General features: G+C 36.0%; 1 protein-coding gene across 1 annotated transcript in view; it reads right to left on the reverse strand.

Annotated features, from left to right (window-relative positions):
• USH2A (usherin) overlaps positions 1–27,781 on the reverse strand; it is a 1,059,501-nt gene that overhangs the window by 370,398 nt on the left and 661,322 nt on the right. Inside the window, exons 38-40 of the mRNA XM_044674959.1 lie at positions 23,581–23,731; positions 22,535–22,677; positions 8,180–8,808 (exon numbers count right to left, since the gene is read on the reverse strand). Coding sequence (XP_044530894.1) covers positions 8,180–8,808; positions 22,535–22,677; positions 23,581–23,731 — 923 coding nt within the window. The remainder of the gene's footprint in view (positions 1–8,179; positions 8,809–22,534; positions 22,678–23,580; positions 23,732–27,781) is intronic.

A 27,781-nucleotide genomic window follows, 5' to 3' on the forward strand; every position in this document is an offset into this window, starting at 1 on the left:
AGAGAGAGAGAGAGAGAGAGAGAGAGAGAGAGAGAGAGAGAGAGAGAGAGAGAGAGAGAGTTTGGAAATGGATATTTCTTTTGTGAACTTGAAGAATGAGACAAGGTTAGGCTCAGGGGACTGATTGGGCCTTCTAGTGTAAAAGCTATCACAGCAACAATCCATGTGATTGATCTATGTTACACAACCTCCCCCTTCTTCATCTGTGTCTTCTGAGAGTTCAAGCTAGACCCTGGCAGCACATGAAAGCATTGCATATGACTCAGAAGACAGCCTGTGTTGGATACAGGAATGGCTTGTTCATTGATTCACATTCCAGTGTGGAGGCTATGAAAGGAAGCACACTAGAGAAAACCCTATTGAGGAAACTACCAGGAGAGATTAACTGATTGAATTTAATTACTCTGGAAACTGTCATTTAAAGAACAGGAAGCCTTATTTTCTCCAATACAAAAATTTAAAGGGATAGTAATTAGTGATTTACTTCATGAAAAAATTACAATCTTGGAAATCAATTGTTTTTTACCACATCTAGGGGGTGTATTTCAATCTAAATATACAGAGAATCTTAATAGAAATAGCAATAATTATCTAATATGACTCACTACTCAGCCCATGTAGAGCAGGACATTAATCTTTAGCATATAGAGTTCTGAGGATTAGAATGTCAGAGTGGGTAGAGAGTTGACTGTGTGATCTTGGCTAAATCATCTACCTCTTTATTTATCAGTCAACTTGAAGATTCTAAGTTGTAGGGAGTGGCTGATCTGTATTGGCAAAAGAATTTCCTCACAGGAGTTCACAGAGAAAGTCACAGGTCAAATCAATACAAAGTCCTACATGGTCCTCTTCTGTAACTGTCATGAGAGTGGGAAAGTAATGGGAAAAGGAATAAATGTTACTAAGAATCACATAGTTTTTTAACTATAAATAAAAATTTAATTGTTGGTACTCCAGATGTAAGATCTTTGTGCCCTGATCAATAAGTCATCAAGCAATTGGATGAAGTGAATTATATCAACCTTTGCCTTCTTCAAAAGATGAAAGCAGGAGATAAAAGGAGGTTATAGCCACACAGAAAGACAGCTCCTGGGTTCCTTCTAGGGAGGCAAATTAAGGGGAAAAAAAAGAAAATAAGAAAAGTAATTTCTTTGAACATTTGACCAATATTGTAGTATTAGGATGATTCTTTTCCAAAAGGTTTTCATAGAGATTATGTGCGAGTCTCTAGAGAAATTCAAGAAAATAAAGAATAATTTGGCTTTGTTGTTGCTGCTGAGTCATTTTTAGTCATGTCCAATTCTTTTTGACAGAATTTGGGATTTCCTTGGCAAAGGTACTAGACTAGTGTACCACTTCTTTCTCCAACTTATTTTAAAAATGAGGAACTAAAGCAAACAGAGATCCTTGTCCAGGATCATACAGCTAGTGTCGAAGGCTAGACTGAAATTCAGAAGATGGGACTTCCTGATTCTAGGTTCTGCACTCTATCCACAGTGCCACATAGATGCCTTAATAATTAGTTATAAGATATTCATAATTAATAGAGAAAATTTCAATAGTTCAAGATCATGAACTAGTCAAAATTATTAATTTCTACAAATTAATAATGACTACTTTATGGGTCTAGTCATTCCACCAGTTCCAATTTTAATTTACTGTTTAATCATTTAGCCTATATCAATCCATCTTGTCCAAAAATATAACTTATGAGTCTTTATATGTATAGTAAGTCAATAGCATTTCTCTGATATATCAAACTGTTTACCCTATCCAAGAAAGACATGAAGGTAGTCTAACATGGCCCAACTGTTGGTGATCATTGTTTCTCTATAAAAGAGGTTCACAAACCATGCTTCTAATAATTAGTTCAAAGTTTTTGCTAAGAATAAAATTCATGTCCATTGGCCTGTAGTTTGTAAATTCTGTCACGTTCTCTTTTTTGTCAATTGGGACATTTTTCCTTCTCTAGTACTCCAACATTGCTTCATGATCTTTTAAAGGTTACCGGCAGTAGCTCAACTATTTTATCTGTTTCTTTCCATGCCATAGTCCTTAATCATCTTGAGGCTCTGGTTCCTTAGAACTCAATAAAAGCAACTAGGTGCTCTTTTCTCTTCTCACTTATTTGTGGTTTGAACTACAATTTTGATAATAATGATTTAAATTTTTTTTCTAGTTTGAATACTATTATTCTTGGAAGAGAAAATAGACACTAGCTATGCTACTTATTGCCTGTGTGACCTTAGGTAAGTCATTTAATGTTTCTGTGTCTTAGTGCATTTATTTGTAAAACAAGGGAGTTGAGCTAGATTGTCTCTCTCTCTTTTTTTTTAACCCCTTAACTTCTGTGTATTGGCTCCTTGGTGGAAGAGTGGTAAGGGTGGGCAATGGGGGTTAAGTGACTTGCCCGGGGTCACACAGCTGGGCAGTGTCTGGGGCCAGATTTGAACCTAGAACCTCCCATCTCTAGGCCTGACTCAATCCACTGAGCTACCCAGCTGCCCCCTAGATTGACTCTTAAGTCTCTTCAAATTTGAAGTCATTGCTCTTATCATCTATGATCCTATGAGCCTAAATCATTCTCTCAAGGTTGTTTAATATCATTTTCTGCCTTCTTTAATTCCCAACAATGCCCCTTATCACCAGAGAGATTCTAGAAGATGTCTGGATTGTTGGAGTCCTTGAGAACTTCCCATCTAATTGATTTCCCTGTCTACAAGGTGGTAGATACTGTACTTCAATGACTATATTTTTGTTTCTTCCATTAATCCTTATCCAAATCCCAATGTTCCCTGAATTTGGCTCCTGTATTTCTTCATGTGATTATATCTTCCTCCCAAATACTGGTGATAATAACAATAATTTGTGTGTTCAGTCATGGACAACTCTCCATGATCAATTTGGAGTCATCTGGGCAAAGATATTATAGTGGTTTGACATTTCTTCCTCTAGCTCATTTTATAGAGGAGAAACTGAGGGAAAAGAGTTTCATGACTTGCCCAGGATAACACAGTAATAATAATGATTATTGTATTATTATACTTATCTAATGTCCTAAGATTTCCCAAGCATTTTACATATATTATTTCATTTGATTTCAACAACAATCCTATAAATTTTGGAGCATACTATTTTTTTTTGCTTTATTTTCTCCATGAGTTTTTCTCTAGTACAAGTAATGTGTCTTCTTTCACAACTTGATAAATATGGAAATGTACATTGTATGATAACACATGTACAACCTGTAACATAAGACTTGCCATCTTGGGGACAGGGAAAGGATAGAAGAGAGGGAGAGAACATGGATTGCAAAATGATAGGAAATAATTATTGAAAATTATATTAACATGTAGTTTGGAAAAAAATTAAAAGAAAATAAATAATTACTCTTGTGTAACCCCCAAAAAATAATCTTATGAGTTCAGGGATGTAACTATTATTATTCTCTTTTTAGAGATGAAGAAACAACTTATGAAAGATTGATTGACTAGTCTGGTACTGAAAAAAAATGACTGAAGTAGAATTCTAAAATTGTACCTATATATATATAGTCAAAAAGTATGCCTAATTATATAATATATAATTACTATAAACAATGTCACCTATCTAGCATTACTGCTATTTTTTACGTAGTTAAAATGTATTCATGCTATTAGCTTTAACTGACTTTTGATAAAAAAAAAAACAACTGATAGTCTAAAAAAAGTTAATACATCTGTAGAAATAGTTTAAATTTTATGTTGACTCTCCAGAACTAAAAAAAAATGTTGTGGTAATATCTATATCTATATCTATCCAGTATACCCTTGGTTTGACAATGCAAATATATATTAAAAATAGGAACAGCTTATTCCCTTCTCTTCATTCTGCTGTGTATCACAGATTGAATATAAAGTGTGATTTGAAGAAAGACTTTGGCACTGAGAATAAATAATAAACCCATTTATTTGGTAAGGACAATGCTTTTAAGAAGTAACTTAGGATTCTCCTGAAGAAAAATTCCAAGTTAGCATGTAGGTGAATGCTTAAAAATAGCAAGGTATTTTGAAATTATCAAAAGCTTAAAAGTCAGAAAATTTAAGTTCTATTCTTAAATATATGTGATGTTAGCAAAATTACTTAGCATTTGAAAGCCTCTGTTTGCTTATTTGTAAAATGAAAGAGTAGGATTAGATCATTTCTAAGGTCCTCTCAAGTTCTAAAATCCTATAATTGTATTATTAAGAATCTCTATAAGATGCATTATGGTGCCTTCATACACATTCAATGGAAAAATATGGAGCTATTAAATAATCTTCCTCAAAGGTAGTTTAATTAAACTCTGTTAGATACAACCTGACACACAACTAATCTGGTTATGATATCGACCAAACCATATCTTCCTTCTCTTCAGTGTTATACAAGTTCTCTCTAGCAATATCAAAGAGAAAGTCCATAAGGTTAAATTCTTGACCCCTCATTATTTGGAGGTTTTTCTGAATTCCTTTTCCTAATTTTGAAGGAGATTATAGAAAAAGAAATCTTGATAGGAGGATTCCTGGAATTCTTTGGAGACAATCTCATTGCCATACCCTTAATGACTGGCATGGCAATGGTGAGCAAGCACAGAAAAAAAGCCCTTGGAAAGAAAAAGAAGTAAATATCATTTTTTGAGGTCAAGATTTAATGTCTAAGAAATGTTCACACCTCATCTTGAATGCATATATCTTTCAAAAACAGAAATAGAAAATTCAGTATGATGTATAATCCACAGTTTATTGGAACTTTGGGTATTAGATGAAATACTTAAGCATATGTATATCTTGTAAAACCTAAATTGATTGACATCAGAACATTTGAAATATTGGAGAACTTTACTTGGTAAGCTTTCCTAAATTGGGAAAATGGAAAACTCTACAATGACATATAACTTTTACCATTTCCAAAGAGAAAACTCGCCTATGATACAATATCTCACTGTTCTTTGTTTTCAAATAAGCTTTTAAGGAAGTTGACTTCACACCCCTTTGTCTCAAAAGTCCATGTTCCTTGAACAGCTCTAATGTTCCTTGGATCACACAAAGCATTTTGTTTATACTTGCCTTCTGCCCTTATAATGTTCTATTAGAGCCAATGAGTAACCAGAGTGGTTTGGATGGCTGGAATTGGACTCAAAATGATCTGAGTTCAAAACTCACTCCAGACACTTACTAGCTGTGTGAACCTGGGTAAAACATAATCTCATTCAGCATTAGTTTTCTTATCTGTAAAATGTGGATAATTATAACACCTGCTCCTCAGCTTGTGTGAAGATCATCAAGTGAGATAATATATCTACAATGTTTAGCAAACCTTAAAGTGCTGCATAAATTCTAGCTGTCATTATCACCATTATCATTATCACCATTATTTCATACTGTTGTTATTGGAACATGCTTCTAATGCTTCTGCTTAAACAGTATACTCCATGAGGGGAGAGACTGTGTCTTAATAAATTTTTGTCTCTCCCTTTGTTTTTACAAAGGAACCTATAAATCATAGATACTTAATCTATGTTCATTGAACTGATTCAATACCACAACAATTTACACTTGGCACATGAATTTATAACAGTTTTCACAATGTATTATGTATGTGTGCATTCTGTCTCCCCCATTCCTCAAGGACAGGTTTCATGTCTGTCCATTAAAAATTCATCATTTTCCCATTAAAATAAAATAAATTTGTCCCCTTCCCTTGAGCACCTAGAACAGTTCTTGCGCCAATGGTAGGTAGCTACTTCAGACACGTCTACTGACCAAGATGTCCAATAGAGCCGTCTTTTTCTAGATGTCTCTGTCATAAAGACAATCAACTGCCATTTATTTACAAAGACTACACAGCTACGGAGATAAGGACAGAGGCCACTAATTGAAACTAGCAATATTAGACATTTAATTCTCAAAATCTCTGTAGCAACTAGAGAAGACAGAAGAGCACTACCATGTCAGAATATGGTTATAGGCTCACTAACCATTGACATATTATTAACACAATATCTTTTACATGTTTAATCAAAACTTTGAGGGGACATCTTTTCCCATGTGAACCCCAAACCTCTATTCTTATTTCTAGATTTGGGTGGTTTCATTCACCCTGAGATATAGGGTGCCACATTTTAGCAGATATTATATGAGATTTGGCATTAAGTCTCCTCCACTTCATCCCTTAGCATTCACATCCTTTTCAAATATCTTCAAGCTTTCTGTCTCAGGGCTACAGGTCAGCCTCTGTTTCTCTGACTGGCAAATATGCCACATATCCTGACCTTCAGCATATCTCTAAGATTCTATCTCTGTTCATAATTTGATAATGTGAAAGCCTTTTGCTATTAAAACAGCGATTTTGAAATGCCTAACCAAGTTCTAGATGAGATTAAATATTCTTGCTGACTCTGCCTGTTGATAGCTTTTGATTTTCCTGCAATAATTTGAACATTAATGAAAGTTAGATTTTTTTTTTTAAAGTCTTCACTAGTGCACACTTTCTACATATTTCAGACACCAAGTCATATATACTTTCAGATTCTTAACCTGGGGTTATCATTGCCCTAGGGGACTCACAGGAATGCCTAGAATTTATGTTGGAACTTTAAAAATGATCCATATTTTGCCCTCTCTGTCTCCCTCATCTAGTACAACCTTTTCCATTTCAGGCTGACAGGCTGTAAGTGTGATTTTAGTCCTGGATGAGGTAAAAAGTAGGAAGGGGCAATCAAAGGAAATAGGAAAAGACAATAAGTCTGACAAATTGTCTTTGCCTACCTTTGATCCTCATGCAGCTATGCTGAGCCAGATAGACCTATGCATGAATGGCTATCTTTCAACTAAAAATGAAAATTATTTGTACATTTTCAAACTTCCCCTGAGAAGCAGTGCTTAGTTGTGAAATTTCAAAAAAAGAAAATCCAAGCGATGCCCATTTTGAAGCTGTTACCATTCTGATGAAAGAAGACTTGTATCTTAATTGATTGGTAGAGCTCCTAACATTTTTGTTAATCCCACCAGGAAAAAAATATTTCCAGAATTATTAATAATTTCAAGGTTAGTTTTCCTTTAAATAAAGATTACCTATGCGTCTTTAGGTGACTAGATCTTTTAATATACTGAGGAATTTAAAAAAAATAATTGACCATGACAAATTGTTATAATAAATACTTTCATCATAATCTTTAGATTAATTCCTTTTTAATATAGAAAAAGATAAATTTTATAAACTTCATGTTTCTAATAATAAAAAATTGCATGGTTCGCTCTATCTCACATTGTTGCCAATTAATGGAAAAGGAAAAATGTATTCATTTTTAGAGTTTAAATTCATTTCTTCTAACTCCATATTTTGGTACATTTTTTATTGTTCCCCTAGCGAGGAGGTGTGGGGCAGAAGGGACGGCATCAACCCAACAGAGATCCAAATAATAATTTTAACAGATGAACTTTGCTTTTATGCAAATGGCCTTTGTTTTGTGCTCTGGTGAGCAAGCTACTGAAGCTACTGTACCAATGCTTTTGGCATTAGTACAAGACTGAATCCATGGAAGCATGTGTGTATTTACACAAAAGAGGCTTCTAAGCTACAAAACTCCCTCCTGTTTGGTTACACTAATTTCCCTTGAATGAAGTTTGTATGCAAGCCAAAACAATGGTAGTTATCCTGTCCTCTAGAGCTCAATCCCAGATGAATGTTGTGAATAATTGAAGACTTCCTAGATAGTCCTGTAATATGCTATTTTTACTTCATTTGCCAATCATTTTGCTCTTTTGATCATTTTTTAATCAGAATATTGGTAACTTGGACCTTCTGTTAGCATACTAATCCGATCTTTACTATTTTCCTAACTCTTCTCATTTTTTGATCTATTTAAATCTGACGTGGTGGTTAAGCTAAGCATCCCATTGTGACATTCAAAGCATTTCAGGTGTGTGAGGAAAATGGAAGCATCTCAACAATATAATTAAGGGGATACAGGAACAGATGAAAAACTGACGCCGATTTCAAAATGGTTTGGGCCACTGGCCAGAATGTTACCTCCTTCAACTAATGCCTAAGGCAGTAAAGAGGCTAGTTTTGCCAGTAGATGGCTCTGTTCCACACAGAGTTAATCAAGGGTAAGTCTGCAAAAAAGGGAAGAAAAAAAAAAGAGAAATAATTATCCTACCTTGGCCATATCTGGTCCCAACACCAACACCTCAGGTGGTTGAACCCCAGCAGGCCTTGATGGTCTTGTGGTAACTTCTACCCAAGCACTGCTATTTGTACCTCCGTTTAATGTGCTCATTAGTATTCGGTACTCATACGTGGTCCATGGGCTAAGAGCAGAAGTTTGGTCAACAAATTTCATGGAGTGATTCAGTGGAAGAGTCACCAGTGTGGTCACTTGTTCCATCCCTTTAGATCTTCTCTGAATAGTGAAGTTCTCCAGCTGGCCATTGGGGAAGAGAGGGAGTTTCCAAGATATAGACACAGAAGTTGGGGTATCAGAATACAGTTCTGGGTTTGGAATATCTTCTGGTGCATCTGGAAGAGTCCATATGGCCCGGGTCTCAGGTGAAAGAGAGCATCCTTTTGAAGTGCAGCCTTCTATCTGAAAATGGTAGCTTGTATTGGGGTGTAAGTGAAGCACTGTGCTGTTAGAGGTTTCTCCTGAAAGCACTGAATGAAAATAGCCATTTTTGTAAATGTTATAATGGGTGATAACACCATTGGGTCTTGAAGGATGCTGCCACTTCAGAGTCATGGTTCTTGACCTCACATCCAAAAGAAATGGAGGGTCGATACGTCCCGGTTCTATAAGGAAGAAGAAATATAAGTGATCTAGACACTCTTCAGACTTTGTCTTTTCCACCAGCAGGATAACAAACATTTGGTAATCTTTAAAATATATTTTCCTCAAGCAGATAAATTGGAATTTTGTTTTGAGATCAAAATCTCTCAGAGATGATTTTAGAAAATATAACGTGAAATGAGGAAATGATCGTTCCGGACATTATTGAACACGAAGAGAAACATTTAAGAAGACCATATAGAACTGAAGTTCTAGCTTTTGTTGACATTATTCTAGAGCACCAGTGACTAATTATAACCAATAACATTTTCATAACCAACCTGCATATTTTACAGCCCAGTAAAGTCTTTCTGCATCTCTCATTATATATTCCATATTTTACCTCATTCTGTTTATCATTCTAATCCATGTTTTGCAATTTATCTACTCCCTGTTAATATTATAGGTGATTTTTTACTGTGACTGTGACAGAAGCTGCCGATTTAGCTCTTTCACCTACTGATAAATAAACAATGCACAGAGCTGACCTTTAGGTTAACAGGTTTTATGCTTGCTCCACTCAGCACTCTAACTGATTCAATTATCATAAAGGTTCAGGAGGCTCCATGAATACTGAAAAAGGCCCACCATATGCCTGCATAGGTACTGTGGAACAGCAAATACTCTGCAGCCCTCCAGAGAAATTCCTTAATTGTAAATAATTTCACCATGCGACACAATCAAGTCACCTTGAATGCAAACCCCTCAGCCTGCGGAGGCAAAGTGTTATTTAAGCTTTACTGGGCTGCGTTAAATTCTGCAATTTGAAGGGCTGTTAAGTTTTTCAATTGAAATTTCATTTAAAATGCAGGTGCTTTTTATTATATTGAGGCTTTACTGCTCTCTAGGTACAAGCAAGAACATGGTGCAATAACACAAATCTGGCTCAATCACTGATCAGTAACAGCTGTAATTCCAGAACATTTAGCATTCTTATAAACCACGTCCTGAAATCTATAAATTGCTACAACAGATCAAGAAAATACTATATCCCCCTTTTCTGCCCACAGCAATTTTGACATTTATGAGATTTTTCTGTGAACATTAGATTTTATTGAAAATCTTTAAAAAAAAAAGATATACTTGGATTTAGTAATTGTTTAAAACAGCTTTGATTCTTTTACTTTTCTTATCTTTTTTTTTGCCTTTTATTCCCAATATCTGGGGTTTAGATCTTAAAATGCAACCATGAATGCCTATATCGTGTGACTGTATTATCTTCTGGCTTTGTACAGCCCCAAAAGGACTGTACAAAGCAGGACCTATAGCACACATGCCTATTGGCCAATGAACTGATAATTGAGGAGTAAGAGTCATTGCTTTCTTTTTTAGGGGAATACTTCTATGAGACACTACCTTGGAATCAAGACATTTTTTCCACTTTGGGAGGCCCATGTGAGGAAATACAAATATAATAATCCTAAGGTGGGTGAAGGTCATAAACTATAGACCTAGAGATGGAAGGACCTTGGAGACTATGTAGTTCCTATTTACTATCCTGCCATTTTACACATACAAAACTTGAGGTCCAGTGAAGGGCCTGGGTTTCGGTTTTCATCATCTGCTACATTTCTATTGAGAGAATTCTTAAGGTCTTCCTGATATTTTTTTTCTTCTGTTATCTGCTCTACAAGAGCAATTATTGCATCAAAGTAGGAATGGATCATTTTAAAATTTAAACATGTTATTTAAATTAGAATGTTTTTCATATGCTATTGAGTACAATTCCTGAAAAGTATCTGTAGTTTTCTACAAAAATCAAAATCCTCTGAGATTTTAAGATTTAAAAAATCAATGGTGAAATAAAGGAAGGGAAGAGAAGGGAACGAAGGAAATGTTCTGTCTAATTATTCCTTGTCTGTCATCAAACTGTGAGTTTTTTTTCAAGGGAAAAACCAACAAGCAGGTAGTTTGTTTGCCCTTATGTTGAAGATAAACCTTTTATTTCTTTTGAATTAGATGCTAGCATTTTAGTTGAAACATTTGCAATAATGAGATGAACTTGTACTGCAAACCCCCACAGAGCACAGTCTTTCTTTAAAGATGATCTCTTATCTAGGGAAAGAAAAGATGCTCAATTTCAATTTTGCACTCCTCCTCCCTTTCCAAACCATCATACATTTTATTAGCTTCCCTGCCTAGCTGAGTGTTCATTCTGCTCTTGTTGCAGGAGAGTCCTTAAACTCATGCAGTTCAGGAGGGAAATCTCTGAGTGGTGTCCTAATTAGCCCCTCTGGATAGGAAAGCGTTAAAAGACTGGCTTTTCAACCTTCTTTCAATTTAGTGCTTTTTTAAATGACAAGCCGAATCATCTAATTCTATATATACAAATCAACTCGCATGCTACTGCATGGTTGAAAGGGTCACCACAATTATGTAAAACATGAGTAATAACTATAATTGGGGTAGTTTGCTAATACAATAAAAAGCTCTGAACATGAGAAAAGTTATGCTCACAGCAGTAGCTATCACTTTCTAAAGTAAGAATTCATGGATGAAATGACATGAAAGAGATGGTTATAAAATTTTAATGGAATGATAAAAGGCAAAAGTCAGCCTCTCAGCTGAATTCTTAAAATCCCTATATATCACAATCAGCTCCTTAACTGTAAAATCAATGTGGAGTATAACATGTTGTCAATGCGGTTGTCACTGGAGGGAGGGCTGGGAAGTCTGACAGCTACACAGCTCAGCTGGCCAATGATGAAAATCAAACCATAAAGCTCTTTCCTTGGGTGTAATTGTTTAGAGAACTAACTCCTGGAGATGAGAACATGGGCATCCTTTCGGTTAAGACTATGGATTCATATTTCAGGCCATTTCATTACAGCATTAATAACAGAGAGTAGTTTCATTTTGGCAAATGAAATTATCTTTTATGGGAGACGATTTTGCTCATCTGCCTTGAAAGTTCAGTCTCAACTGAAAAGGAAGGCAGGAGATTGTGATTAATCTTTTCTAATCACATGTCCAGAACGGAAAGGTTTGTGTTTGTTTACTTTTTGTACTGGAATTAGGAAGCCTTTACTCCCAGGGGGTGGGTCTGTTTGTGTAAACAGTGTTGGGAGGCTGACAGCCTGAGTCTGTGAAATTCTCAGTGGCTCAATGGATCTTCTGGTCTTGCCTTCCATTAGGAGATACTAAGCCATATCCAATTTTCCTAAAACAATTTTTAACCATTCTGGGTCCCCCAACGGACTTCTTCATTAAACTGAAATGCCGTCACCCCTGGAGTTACACTCGATCTGCTTATTAACATTGATGTGGACTTCCAAACTTTCCCAAAGCAATCTTCTCTCCCCCAAACTCTAATTCCTCATTTCCCCATTTGCCACAGGTGATCTAGTCAGGGTCCCGATGGATCATCTTTGCCTCTTCTCATTGATCTCTCCTATTCTGTGAATCACCAATTCTTGTTGATTCTTCCTTTAATATGTCCATCAGATCCATCGCTTCCTCAACATTTCATTCCAACAAAATACTGCTACTTACCTAGATTGTCCCAAGTCTTTCTCCACTCCTGCATACTAGAGAACTAATCTTGTAACAACATATTCACCACCACTTCCTAACTCAATCAAGAGCATAGTGGAAAAAACTCTGAGGATCTGGATTCCAGTCCTCCTAACTCTGCCACTAGCTGGTTGAATGACCTTGCACAGGTCACTCAACATCTCTCAGTCTTCTTTTTATGATTATTTTCTGAGGGACCGCTGTTTCTCTTCCAGCCCTCGGTACACAGAGTAGGCACTTAATATACATGTTGAATGCATTTGCTCTGTTAAAAGATGTACAGGCAAGCCAAACATATAATGACATGCTATGTTTGATAGTTAATGTAACTTTTAGATATTCACTTAAGAGAGTCTAATGGATAGCTTAACAGAAGGGAAAAGCGAATTATTCTATTCCCTAATAAACTAAGGATTCCCTGTGAACCTTAGGCACATCTGCAGAATAGAAGGCTGCTGGTAATAGAGGGACTGGGATTTAATAGTCTTTAAGAAGGTGATCCAATATTGTTCAGATGGTGGTGAATTGCTTTTCTCAATTTTCACTAAGAATAAGGCCAAAGGGAATTTTAGCAAAAGATATTTAAGTTGGCTGTCAGGAAGAATTTCCTGACTATAAGGACAGAAAAATATATGTTGTCAAGAAAAGTTATGGAGTACTCTTATTTCAAGGTTTTAAGATAACTATAGATTGGTTTAAGAATGGTTCAACTTTGGAGCAAGGAAATGGACTGAAAAACCTACCAATTAAAATCACAGAGGATATTTATTCCATTCCCCTCTCACTGCCACCTTTAGAAAAGACTATATTTAAAAATAGTCTTAATATAGTGAAATCTTGCTTTAAATAATTTACATAGTAGGAGATCGGGAAACCACACACTCTGAGTAACTCATTCCAATCCTGGACAATTATTAATATATCATAGATCTATGAGATTTCATTGTCTATGACATATTAGAAAAGCATTAGTGAGTTGTTTGAGGCTCAGCAAATTTAAAGACCTGGCCCATAGCCACATAACTAGAAGATATTAGAGAAAGGATTTGAATTCAGATCTTCCTGATGACATTCTCAGTACTCTATGAGATGGGTGCTACTAGGTGGCACAGTGGTTAGAGTATCTGGCATGGGGTCAGAAAGACTTCCTGATTTCAAATCTGGCCTCAGACTCTTACTTGCTGTGTGACCCTAGGAAATTCACTTAACACTGTTTAACTCAGTTTCCATTTTTGTCAAATGATCTGGAAAAAAAATGGCAAACCACTTAGTATTTTTGTCAAGAAAACCCTAAATGGGATCATGAAAATCAGACACAACTGACATGAATGAGTACCAATAATACTCTCTGGGACAGCTGTCAATTAAATATAACATATATACAAACATATGAATATGTAGGCATAAATACATGTTTGTACATATAAATGTGCAAGTTAATATTTATACCCAAAGAACTTGTCTATGTGCACATGTGCAAATTCATGCCTAAAGAGAGATCCTGGCATATAGTGAGCATTTAATGAATGCTTGTTGACTATTTTAACTAACTTAATTCTCTCTGTGATGGATTTGGAACTCATTATCACCTTTCCTAAAATGGGGTTCCAGGGCTGTTCAAATGATTAATAAAATAGTATGATCATTTTCTTATAGACTATAGAAGATGATAGATTGTGACAAAATGAACTATTATGGATTGTGAACAAGTGGTTGGCAATCTATTTAATGTTTGGTAAAACAGAAAACATGTCTTACACATAATAAATAGCACTAGATAAAGAAAATGGGAATGGACAACACCAGGTTACTCTGATTAGAGCTGCGAATGAATTTTCCTAGATGATCCAGGCTATCCTCCTGGACTGAAGACTGTGTTCTGATTCATTGCCACTCACTAGTATGTGACCATCCTTCAGCTCATAAAGAAAACTCCAAATAGCTGCTGTGACCCTAAAGAATTTTCATTTGTTCTACTTTGGAAGCCTAAAGGGTTAAAATCGTTATTAAATAATTTCATAGTAGCTAATAAATAACCATAAAATGGGATCTTGTCACAGTTTTTTTTTAAGTTGAAATCCATCCAAAAGAATATTACATGGTCCAGAATCTCATTATAATTATTTAATAAATAAATTATCTGAGAAAAAGAGAGAGGGCATTATTAATAGTTTTAAGTTTAAGGCCTAAACCCCCCCCCCATGTTTTCTATTGAGACTATAGGTGTAATTAAGTGAATAAGCCTTCATGTTAATTTTCTAATATATATAACATATAAAATATATAATAATATAATTAATTAATTAATTAATTAATTGTAATTATATAATTAATTCAATTTTACTACATTCATTGATTTGCAAGATCACCAAGTGTTCTTCAGTCCTCAGAATATCATATAAATGTAACATTATCAAAATGGTTTAAATAATTGGAAGAAAAATCTTATCCTTTCAGGGCCACTGAAAAATAATCTTCCTAGGAAAACACCATATGTAGTAGTAGTAATAGGCAGATATCTTACTTGTGTTTTAAAATCAGCTTTCTTCATTTATCTCTTCTAATCATGAGTCTACAGAGGAAATCTGAGTGTGCAATCTAGATGGCTGCTTCATTGTTTAACGCATTAAACTTGTCAGTATGCTAGGGAGATAATCTTTAGAGCAATTGCAGGAAAAGGTCTTTAGAATGGAGAGAGGGAGAATAAATCTCATAGTACTACTGAGGCGGTTCATGTTTCTTCATTAAAGATAATGAAACCTATTGATATAACTATACTCCACCCTCATTTTAGGATGTTCTCATCTTTTTTTTTTCCCTCTTCAAGAAAACTAATATGTTACGGATGCAGGTTGGGATATTAAACTACACTAATAACAAAATGTCATTAATGCCATACTTGTTAGATAATTAAAATTAATTCATCAGAAAGTTTACACGTTTTAAAATATACATTTGTTAGCCGCTTTAAAAAAAATGAAACAAAGTGAATTTTCATAGTGCTATCTTCATGGAAAAATAAGTATCTGCCATATTTATTACATGTTTTTCTTGTTACTCTAGATATTTCTCCTTGTTCTCCATTGCTTCCAACTCTCAATACACATGGAGAAGAAAGGAAAAGAAATTTATTATGTTCTTTTTTTAATATAGATTTTTCTATTCTTTTTTGAAATAGTATGTGATTTCTGGAGAGCAGAAGAATGGATTAGAGAAGTAGTTCTCACGGTGTGGTCCATAGATCACAGGAGGGGCATTCTGAGACCCTTTTAGGGGGGTCTATTAGGTCAAAACTATTTTTATAGTAATGCAAGAAAATATTTGCCTAGTAAAATATTCTTCCCTGACTCATCTACATATCTTTGCTGAGACCAAGAACACTAAAGGTAGAGACAACTGTTTGTCATGAATGAGGAGGGGTGTTGAGTCTTCTCTATACCATTCCTCCATCTCCAGCCCACCTTATTTTTCTGGGGAAAAAAAAGGAATGTTGGTAGCATCAATAGCGCTTCTCCAACCTTGTACTTTGGGGTTCTAGCAAATTCTTCTGATATTTTTTGAGGCAAAAAACCGAAATTACTTCAAAAAGGAAAACCCTAAAACAAATGTTCAATTCCTTGAAAATCCTTTTATTTATCTACATTTGTCTGTCTGCCCATTTCTCTCTCTCTGAGTATACATGATAGTCCTGCTTAGATCACACATTGACTAATCAGAGAGCAATTTCAAAAGCCCAAAGGGAAATTTTCAACGCAGGTGACAAAAATGATGATAATCTGGGGGTGTTATTCGAAGTTTAGTGGAGGGCCCTTGGCAACATGAAAGTTCTGTGCTGAAGCATTCAGCAAATACTTTATAAATGTAAAGTGTGGTAAGAACCTTAAAGATTATTGAAAGCCACAGGAGGGAAAGTGGGTATCTTGAGACTCAGGCCCTCACAATTCCTTACGATTTCATCCCCATTTTAGAAAGCAACAATTAGAGAGATGATGATAAACATCAATATTCTTGGAGTGAATCCCATATAATAAATAATCATAATAGCTCTTTAAGGTTTGCAAAACTCTTCATAAATATTGTCTCATTTTATCCTCATAATAACTCTAGGAGTATGTGCTATTATTAATGTGTAACCTAGTTGCCATTACATCTAACTGGAGGGGTGGGGAGGAGAGTTATATACAGCTTCCCTTCTGTATCTGGTCATATCAAAACTCAAAATAAACAAATGACAAACAATTTTATTTTATTTTTAAACCTTTATCTTCTGTCTTAAAATCAGTACCAATTAAGTACCGATTGCAAGGCAAAATATTGGTAAGGGCTAGCCAACTGGGCTTAAATGACTTGCCCAGGGTCACACAATTAAAAAGTGTCTGAGGTTAGATTTGAACCCAGGGCCTCCTGACTCCAGGCCTGGCTCTCTATCTACTGAGCCACATAGATGCCCTACATACTAACAATCCTAGGGGAATAACTATCAGAAATCAAAGCAGTCTGACCTTAATCCAAGGATTATATAGACAAAAATTCTAAAAAACCATCAAACATATTTTTTGGTATTTTCCCCCATTTCAACAGTTTTAAAAGATGTATAAATGTGGAGTCCATTCTACATAAATTTGGGAAATCATCAGATATCTTAATGGCATCCATAAAAGTGGTCACTGAACAGGCTTCTCTAGAGTCAAATTATTTTAGGTTAGAGAAGGAGCTATCTTAATTTTAAAAAATTTCTATGTAACATGCTCCAATATGGTCGTTAAAATGATTGGAATAATGGTACATCTTATAATCTACAGATGGAGAAATATTTGAAAAATAAAAACCACAAAACCTAGTTCCTCTTACCCTTAGGAAAGGAATTCACATCTTTAAAGGAAAGTGAAGAATCTCATCTTCCTTTGGGGTAGATTTGTAATAGATCAGAAATCTGTCCTTGAGCCTTTGGGTCAGATATTCTGCATACATTTAAAAGAGTTTAAGGGATTAAGATACAGAAACATAAAATAGTATGCCCAGGTATGAGCCTATTCTGGAAGAAAAATACCCATTTGAACCCCAAACTACAATTTCTGCATGTATGAACTAGAAAATAATATTTATGTGCATAGAGAATGAAAGGCCTGGCTAGTGTGGTTCCCATAGGACAATCAGAAGGGATGGTTACACCCAGTTTGAAATTATCTTAATTTTAGAGTGCTTGATAAGAGACTTCATTTTATTTATCACATGCTCCCAAGTCTAGCACAACCTTAATGCATTTTCTGCAAGCTGCATACATTCCCGGTGCTTGGACTGCCAGCGGCACATAAAGAAAATTCATGTATTGTTTGTGTTTATCTGGTTGCAAATAGTCTAACACTACACTGACCAAGTTGGCTGGAACAAACATCTTTTATTAACACATGTTTAACATGGCTTAAAATATTCATAGGAAATGTGCATTATTATTATTTGACATCAGCACACTAGATTTTTTAAAATGCATAGAACTGGGTACTGGTGGCACACAAATGTAAATGACAAAATATTTGAAAAATCTATTAAAATTCCCCACAGCCTTTTCCTTCTACGAGAGCTTATCTTTATACCCAAGGATTTGTTTCCCTAACTATAGCTACTTTTCTGCCTATGCACGGCTCTCTTTGATTGTTTCAGCTTTATCGTGGGTTTGATGGAAATCACTGTTTTGAAATATAAAACTAAAATATGGACTTTGATGACCCATTTTGGCAGACAGATTTAAAAAAAAATTTTGACTCTGTGGCTGATGCAGTGAAAGGTGCCTGTTTATGGTGTGAAATTCAAATGCGGGCAGGAGGTGACTTCTCTGTTTCACTGTGTAAGATGATATGTGAAATTTCTACATTGGAAATTGCACTTAGGAGTGTGAGAGATGCTGGTCAGGATCAAATATGAAGTGTAGTTGTGGCAAGAAGCTGTCAAGATGGGTGGCTTTATAAGCAATGAGATGAAGCTTTGACAGAAAGACTGCTTGTGCCCAGTGCCAATCACTCAGTCTTTGTCAACTCAATTGCACATCTTTTCAGCAATGGCATCCATCTCCATTGACACCCAAAATATAGAGTGCACTGTCACCGTGTTTCAGGGGTGAAAATGCATTGGCAACTTCAATTGGAAAGGCAAATCGCCAGCCTGAGACTTCCCATGGATGCAGACTGCTACAGAGTTTACACACAGGGCATTTACACAAAGGAATAATTTATCTGTCTGAAGGAAGGTGTTCTTTTGAAAAAAAATATGGTAGGTTCATGGATGTGGCGGTGGGGGATGCCAATAAGCCTCACCTGTAAATGAAAGGTGAAGGCCAATTTTGTTTTTCTGAGTGGATGAAGAATGAAACCTTCAGTCATCAGAGAGGAAATGTGGCATAGAAGAGAGAATCCTTGGCTTGAGTCAGGACAGCCTGAGTTCAAGTCTTGCCTCTGACATTTAATTGAACCTCTATCAACTTTCTGAAATGATGGAGTCATCGATGGGTTACAATCCGTGGAGGGAATCATTACATTGACAAAATGCAGATCTTTGAAATATTGATGGCTCATCATGCCCAAAGTTCTATGCTGACTCTACTGTAACCACCACCCAGGCAGAGAGAGAGGGAAAAAATGGACCATCCTAAACCCTACAGGATAGGTCACCCTCCTCTTCTAGAGGGCACGGCATATCTGGCCACAGAGGTGGAAGTGATTCTGCATACAGATGCTCTACCTACATTGTGCACTGGCAGTGTTTACTTTAGGATGAATAGGTAAGCAGGAAGGATGCAGGAGGCATGTTAATGCAGTGAAGTTGCATTGCTCGCTGGCTTCGTTCTACTATCGGATATCTGGCTTCATTTACAGTATGGAGCAAGGTTAACCCCTGGCACCACCGCGTGAGGAGGCTGAACCCAGGTGGATGTCTGTATTCGCTAAAATGCCGCTTTCTTCTACAAGGACTAAGTAGGAATTCAGAGTTTTCTTCACTCTGTAGCGTAACTTGACGTGGAGTCAACTTTTAGGCATCAAAATCAGTAAGGTATTTCTCTCTTTTTTTCAAGCTTATAGGATTAAATAAATAAATATCATTAGGGACAGTAATATTTAATACTCAGGCCAATTCTTCCCAAATGTAAATTACTCCCAATGAGCAAGTTAGGTACTTTTGAAGGGCACATTAACTCAGTTGGTCCTCGAGGGAACCATTTGGCAAATCGTGAGTGAAATGCAATAAATGGTCCCCCAAGGTCTAGCACACATTAATATACGGGTCAGAGTGCTCAACTTACATATAAGGAGAATATTCTGCCATAATGGAACCTGATTCTTTGATCAACAAAAGTATAGAATAGTAATATGCCTCTTATAATATTAAAAATTATATATATTCATACATATATATACATTTTCAAAGAACTTAACTTTTGGATACATTTCATAACACATCTTTATTTATTCATTTATAGTGCTGGTGGTGGGAGAAAATAATCAAAAAATAGGCCACTTTTAATATTTTTGTATAATAATAGGGCTCGATTTATAAGTATAACCAATATTTCAGCTAGAGGCTTAAAGAAGGAGGGAGAAGATTGACTGATTATGATTTTTTTATATGTCACCTACATGGTCAAATTAAGGGATATGTCCTGAAAATAATATCTATCTGTAATTTATATTTTTTCAAATGCTAGAAGTTATGTATTTTTTGTTAATCTCTATACAAACTTCTTTTTTCTATTTGAAAAAAAATTTATTTAATTGATTTAGAATATTTCTTCCATGGTTAAATGATTCATATTCTTTCCCTCCCCTCTTCCCACACTCTTCTTGTAGCCAATGAGCAGTTCTACTGATCTATACAAACTTCTTAATGGTATGAACCCCTCTCGTTTACTAACAAATAATCTGGCAAGTAGAGTGGCAATTAGTTTGGAGTGAGTGGGGCTTTGCCACAGGACTCTCATACTGAGAGAGTCAAGTTTCTTTGCCTAGCAGTCAATAAAACCCTGGTCCACTGGCCCTCACCCAAGTACCTGAACTTCTACACATTGCCTAATGACCTGCCTCTCTCAGTGTCACAACATTCCTAGGGCTGAGGTTGGGAGTCAACAACTGTCAAATATATTGCAGGGGAGGAGATCAGACTTTCTGGGAGATGGACCACTTCTATATCAGCACAACAGAACTTGATCATTGAGTGCTGACATATTTTGGGGCAGCACACAAAGAAGGTCAATGTCCACATATCCTGGTTGTACCTTTTGAGGGAGCTTTCTCCTGCCCTGAACCTTCCCTGATCCTTTCTTTGAAGTGGCATCCTCCTTATCTCTCTTTGAGGGCTCTTTCTGACCCTACTCTGCCAACCCCTCCAATATCACTCTGAAGTAACCCTTATTGCCCTCCCAATTTTCCAGAGGTATATATAAAAAAGAGAAGATGCATGCACATTATCAGTAACTGGCAGAATTCAGAATAATGATTGTGATAGCAAGAAGTCCTTCCAAGCTGGTCTCAAAAGAGACTGGATGATTTGATAAAAATGGCTTGAAAACCCTGAAAGTACAAAGATATGAAATCCAAGTTCACTTTGTTCATACAGATTGAATTTATAGTGGGAACACACAGGGAGAATTCTTGAGCTTTGTTTATACACACTGAATCCTATTAGGGCAAATATATTCAAGCACATTGTATTTCCCAGTGAATCTGGGCAAAGCCATACAGAAATAATAAGGAACATTCTCCATGTTGGGTGAATTAGGCCATCCCAACTATATACCATTGTAAATCACTAAGAAAGCTTATTTTCACTGAGTTAAAATTTCTTTCTTCTGTACAGAGTAAACTACTACAAAGTGGCTAATCTCAGAAATAATGCAAGGAAGGCTCTATCTAAGCATTCTCACATCAGGATGAGAGAAGAAGGGAGCATATAGGTGATCAATTAATATATTGGGGCAAGTAGGTGGCTCAGGAGATTGAGAGTCAGACCTAGAGGCAGAAGGTCCTGAGTTCAAATTTGAACTCTGCCACTTCCTAGTTATGTGACCATGGGCAAGGCACTTAACCACCATTGCCTAATCCAATCTTCCACCTTGGAACCAATACATAGAATTGATTTCATGACAGAAGTTTATTCTGTACAGAAATTCTAACTGAGGGAGAATAACTATCTCTGTGATTTACAATGATATATAGTTGGGATGGCCTATTGACAAACCTAAAAATAGGAATTTTTTTCAAATGATACACAACAATAATATCAAATTAGTTAACACTGTGGTCAGATCACTGGGCATAGACAACCTGAATCCAAATATGACCTCTGACACTTTCTCTGAATCAGGTGGGTTGAGTCAACTTTTCTCAAACCATACTCATCTATAAAATGAGAATAATAATAGCACCAAAGTTTTCATGAGGATAAAATGAAGTAGTATTTTTAAAGTATTATGCAGGAGTTAAAATGTTACAAGAATGTAAACTAGCTGTATGTGTCACAGCATTTTAACATTTGCTAAGAACTTTACATATATTAGTTCATTTAATCTGCACAACAACCCTGGGGATGACTGCTATTATTATCTTCATTTTATAGATGATGATGGTTTGAGAAAGATTGACTCAACCAGGCTTATTCAACGAGGAAGGTCTGAGATCCTATTTGAAATCATGTTTTCCTCACTTCAGGTCCAATGCTCTATCTAGTATACCAGTGGTTCCCAAACTTTTTTGGCTTACCGCCCCCTTTCCAGAAAAAATATTACTTAGAGCCCCTGGAAATTCTTTTTTTAATTTAATTGTAATTAATAGGAAAGACAAATGCACCTGTGGCCATCACTGCCTCCCTGGATTGCTGCAGCACCCACCAGGGGGTGGTAGCATCCACTTTGGGAATCACTGTACTATACCATCTAGCAATATCACCCTTATTGCCCTCCCAATTTTCCAGAGGTATATATTAAAAAAAGAAGATGCATGCACATTATCAATAACTGGGAGTGAGTCTTCATGATACTGACCCTCAACCTCAAAAGTCTTTCCTTTTTTTCTAGGTTCTACTTTCCCTGCTCATAAAAGAATGCTACCCCCAATCAGGTTTTGGAGAAAGAGAAGGCAGTCAAGACTCCTTGTTGTAACGGTGCTTAGTGATGCCCTGCCAGATACTTACTGTCCTCTGTAGTCATCAAGGAAGTCCAGTCACTGTATGTACTGCCATAGCCATTGGAGGCAATCAACCTCAGCTCATACACTGTATATGGCTGGAGATCCCCAATTACGTAGCTTATGGAGGCAGATGGATTTGAAAATAGCCTGCAAAGGAAGAAAATGTCTATTACAAATCTTCAAAATTTAAAGAAATAAAACAAAGACCAAATTTCAATTTAATTCATTTCAAAGGGCTAAGGGGTTAGGGGGAAAAGCACAGGCTATGGAATCAAAGGACTTCTATTGAGCTTTGACACTTTCTGTGCAACTTTGGGCAAGGAATTACCTGGAATTAATTTCTTTATCTCCTAAATTATGGAGTTGGACTTAATGGTCTATATAGGTCCTTCAAGTTCCAGGTTTATTGTATATGATATTCTTTTCAGTTCTGGAAATTTGGGAATTCATAGAGTCCACTAATTAATATAAGGTAGACATTGACTTAAGCTTGGGAATCATTTGCCTATGGGAAGCGAAACTAAATTAATGTGGTGGGTTTTCATGTGTGGCTTGTGCAATTAGGCTTGCAATTTGATAGTTGCCCTATTTAGAGTTTTTTTTCTTTGTTCAGGCAGTTTTCACTTTATACAATCCACATATAATTTTTAAAACAATAAATCAAACTTCAGATATGATCCTAGGAATCTTATGGTGAGTACTTCTGAAAAGTGGAGCTATTTTTGTGAAGTAGGGGTTGATTTCCTATTTTTGTCTATTTTTAAAAATAGCCTTAAAACAACAATTTTGCTAAAAGTAAGTCTGCCTATTTTTATTGCAATATGATCTGAACTATTATACAATAATTAATTTGTAATAATTAATTACAAAATAATTAAAGTGACCATTCCTTGGATAAACCATTTGAATGATATTATATATATATGTATGTTCATACATATATATTTGTGTGTGTGTGTATGTGTGTGTGTGTGTGTGTGTGTGTGTGTGTGTGTGTGTGTGTATGGAGCAGAGATATCTAGACAGAGAAAGATAAAATTCAATGCGCACTCTAGAATTCCATCCATGGAGTGGCTAGGTCTCATCTGGAGTCGGTAACTGGGAGAGCCTGGAGCATTGTTGCGAACTGGTGTAGACCAGACAACCTGAAGACTGGTTGGAGTGGCAGATGAAAGCCTTGGAGGCAGCACGCCATCTGGAGCTGTCGAAAAACATGGATGAATTAGAGCAGAGAAAACTGTGGAGAACATATGCTGGATGGGATCGAAATGCTCCATATACTGGAAAAACTGTTCCTCAGGATCAACAGCAATGTTAGCATGGTCCATTTAATTTAACATTTTCAGTCCTGAACTACTATGCTTCTTCATGTTCATCATTCCAACATAATTACATTAGTATTTCAGGCCTTAAAGCAAGCCCCCAAACATGAAGACAAGTGAATGTACAGCATATTCCCACCTGTACTTCTGCTTGCTTAATTGAAGACTGGTGGGGAATTTAGTGGAATAAATATTACATTTTCCTCTTCTTTTTTTTCCTTTTGTTCAACATCCCAAGAAATCTAACATCTGATTCCTAGATCAACTGTCCAGTCTAAAGAACTCAATGCCCCTTTAATGACACTTTTACATAAGAATACACAGGACCTCCACCCTATGCCCCCTTGCTGAAATAGCATATTTATTTTTGGAATGATAAATGCAAATGATAAGCAAGAAACAGGCATATGATGCTTTTTAAACCTCACCGTCACAAATTCATGTAAAATGTATTTCTCCCCTCAGGTGTTTCCAATAGTCTTGCTCCTTCCTTAGTCTCCCTTGGTTATCTAGGTAGCAAGAAGACCCAGATATTTTTCAATTCTTGTCAGACTAGCAGAAAAGCTCACCTGGCAAGGATCACACATTAAACCTGTCTTCATATTCTGCACACTTGTAAACAACCAAGTTCATATAAATGAAGAGAGGACTGTGATATATACCTTCTAGGTTTTTCCAACTGAAATGCTAACTGGCAGTGAGGGAAATAAAGGCTGAATCTTCACAAAGAAAAAATAATACATTTTTAATGGTTGAAATGACTTATGTAAAATTTAAAATTATCTGGCCATAAACACAATTCTATCAAATGAGAATCTAGCTCACATAGCCGTATTTCCAAACTATATTAGGTTGGCCTAGGTCTCTTCTTGAAAATGCTCCAGTAACATTCTCAAAAAAAAAAAAAAAAAAAAAAAGGAAAACCTTTTCATATCAGGTAATTTTTCTAAAGATGCTTTTCTAGATATGCTTTAAAATAAGATTACTCTCTTTTAAAGTTTTCTGTGAAGAAAAGGAAGAAAAAAATTGGAGGAAATGTGAAATAAAACAAAACTAAGGAAAGCTCATTTTAATAACTCTCAGTTCTACTTTCTGTATGTTCCTAAAGGATGTGATTTTCCCTTCCTCTCCAAAATAAGTGATTGTACCTGCAAGTAATAAGGCTGACAGATGTTTAACAGAGGGTAGGGAACAAGAGAATTAAAAAAGGAGAAGAAAAGAGCATCATTCAGTAATAAGCTGGAAGATTCCTGTGATAATCAATAGCTAACTGTAAAACCTTCAAACCTTTGGTTTGAAGTAGCAGGACAAGTAGTCCTTCTTCTAATGTATCTGCTAGTATAATCTATGTGAACATAAAAAAAGAATAATTATACATTTTTAACAATTATACACAGGGACATAGCATGTTAAATTTGAAAGAGATTTTATAGGTAATTTTTTCCAGATTGTTCATTTTATGGATAAGGAAACTGAGGTTCAAAACTATGTTAGAGTGAAATCCCAGCCTAGAACCTTGAGTCACTACACCAACAGACTTGGAGTTCATAAAAGTATATAATACTCCATCTGTTTCGGATGAATGCATAATATTTCAACCTACATCCATAAGGGTATGTCTGATTTTTGACAAACCTTTTGTCCTTTGGTAAACTATTTTTTAGTCTTTATGAATAGTTATGGCAAAAAACTAAAAATTTAAAATTTAAAAAATCATTACCTTAGGAGTAGCTTGCTCTTGATGGGTTTATCTGAATTTGGATAGGACAGTTTTAGCATGGGAGTTAGTTACCAGGGAAAATATGTGAGATCTATGATTTGAGCCCATAATTAAAGCCTTTCTAGCTTACTAGAAACTTAGACTACATGGGCATAGTGTTTGAGATTAAAGTAGACTGTGAGGGAACTAAACCCATGACTCTGACATCATTAACATCATGTTCTAACCAGATTAACTTGTTAGCCTTATAGATCATAACAGTACACAAGTAAATGTAACTTTTCTTTTTTTAAATTTTTTTAAACCCTTAACTTCTGTGTATTGGCTCCTAGGTAGAAGAGTGGTAAGGTTAGGCAATGGGGGTCAAGTGACTTGCCCAGGGTCACACAGCTGGGAAGTGTCTGAGGTCGGATTTGAACCTAGGACCTCCCGTCTCTAGGCCTGACTCTCAATCCACTGAGCTACCCAGCTTCCCCCAAATGTAACTTTTCTTAGAGACAACTAAAAAGGAAAAAAATGCAAAATCTAAAAATAATAAATTATTTTTGAGTCTGAGTTTCCAAGGTCAAGGAGCAAAACATATAGTTTTCATTTTTTGTTTGAAAATAGCACTATAAAATATCAATATTAGATAATGATTAGATATGTGGATGTTGTACATCTGTAGATCACCTTTGTAAAGGGATGCTGGGAGTGTTCACGGAGGGTTTCATTAATATGCACTTGAGAAAGAGCAAAGAAAGAGCACAAAAGTAGACTCTAAAGAAATCAAGTACTTTGGAGTCTCTATTGGGTAGTAATGAGAAAGGTGCTCTATAAAATTGGTCACACTTTGATCATTAAAACTACAAAATGCTTCCCAAACAAACTGATCATCTTAAATTACTTTCAGAAAATCTACTGCTTATTTCATATTGTATACTCCCAATACCACAGAATTTTAATGCCATCTTTCCCTCTCTTTAACCCCTTTTATCTTAAACCTATTCCTCAGGGACTCCTTAGTATTAAAGTGATAACTAGGAGCCAGCCATAATTCCGCCGCTGGTTTCTCAACAGAAGAGCCATGTTTCTATCAGCTTGATATATTGTCTCCAGGATGCAGTGTTGCTCAAAAAGCTTCCCTCAAGTTTTAATATGACCCTCACGGGGCAACCACTCCACTGGCAACCTCCTGAATCAACACATCTTTTCCAGGAAATAAGAACTCTGCATGGCCACTCTGTATAGCAGTTGCTAGAAAATATAAAATCAGAATAAGAATTTTTTTTATAATATGCTGTATCTAAGCATTAACCAAATGAAACAAGCACAACCTATCACAGGATAAATGAAATTCTAGAATGAAAGAAACTATATGAGCTTCCTTAAATTTTGAATTTTATTCCTTTTGAAGGATACATAAACATACGTATAGACAGGCATGCTTCTTTTTATAAATATCCAAATTATGAATATCCCTTTAATAAAAATAGCTGGCTAGCCTATGTCATAATAGGGGCAGATCTTAGAAAATATGTGGCATAGTATATAACCGTGTTGGTGAACCTATGGCACACATGCCTGAGTGTGTTGGAGGCTTCCTTTGCCCTCTCCACTCATGCCTGAGGACATTTCTCATATGACCCGCCTCTCTGCCAAGCAGTCCAATGGGAGTGCTTCCTCCCTCCTATTTCTGAGGTAAGGTAGGGGAGGTGGGAGGCATGTGAGGTTGCAGTCTGGGCACTTGGTATCTAAAAAGTTCACCATCACTGGTATTATAGCATACTGGGCTTCCAAATAGGAGGACTTGAATTTGACTCCCACCTTCAACATTTACTAGATGTATGACCAAGCACACTTTCACAAATGACTTAGGCTCAGTATCTCATCATTAGAAATGGGAATAGGGGGCAGCTGGGTAGCTCAGTGCATTGAGAGTCAGGCCTAGAGACAGGAGGTCCTAGATTCAAATCTGGCCTCAGACACTTCCCAGCTGTGTGACCCTGGGCAAGTCACTTGACCCCCATTGCCCATCCTTACCACTCTTCCACCAAAGAGCCAGAACACAGAAGTTAAGGGTTTAAAAAAAACAAAAAGAAAAAAAAGAAATGGGAATAAAACTGCTTATATTGTTATTATATCATCAGAAGTGTGTCTTATGTGTATCCGTCTGCATACATATGTGTATAAAATTGGCTGAAAGAAAGAAAAAAAAAGATGAGCCAGC

Source organism: Gracilinanus agilis, chromosome 4 (genome assembly GCF_016433145.1).
Source record: "Gracilinanus agilis isolate LMUSP501 chromosome 4, AgileGrace, whole genome shotgun sequence".
Classification (NCBI taxonomy): Eukaryota; Metazoa; Chordata; class Mammalia; order Didelphimorphia; family Didelphidae; genus Gracilinanus; species Gracilinanus agilis.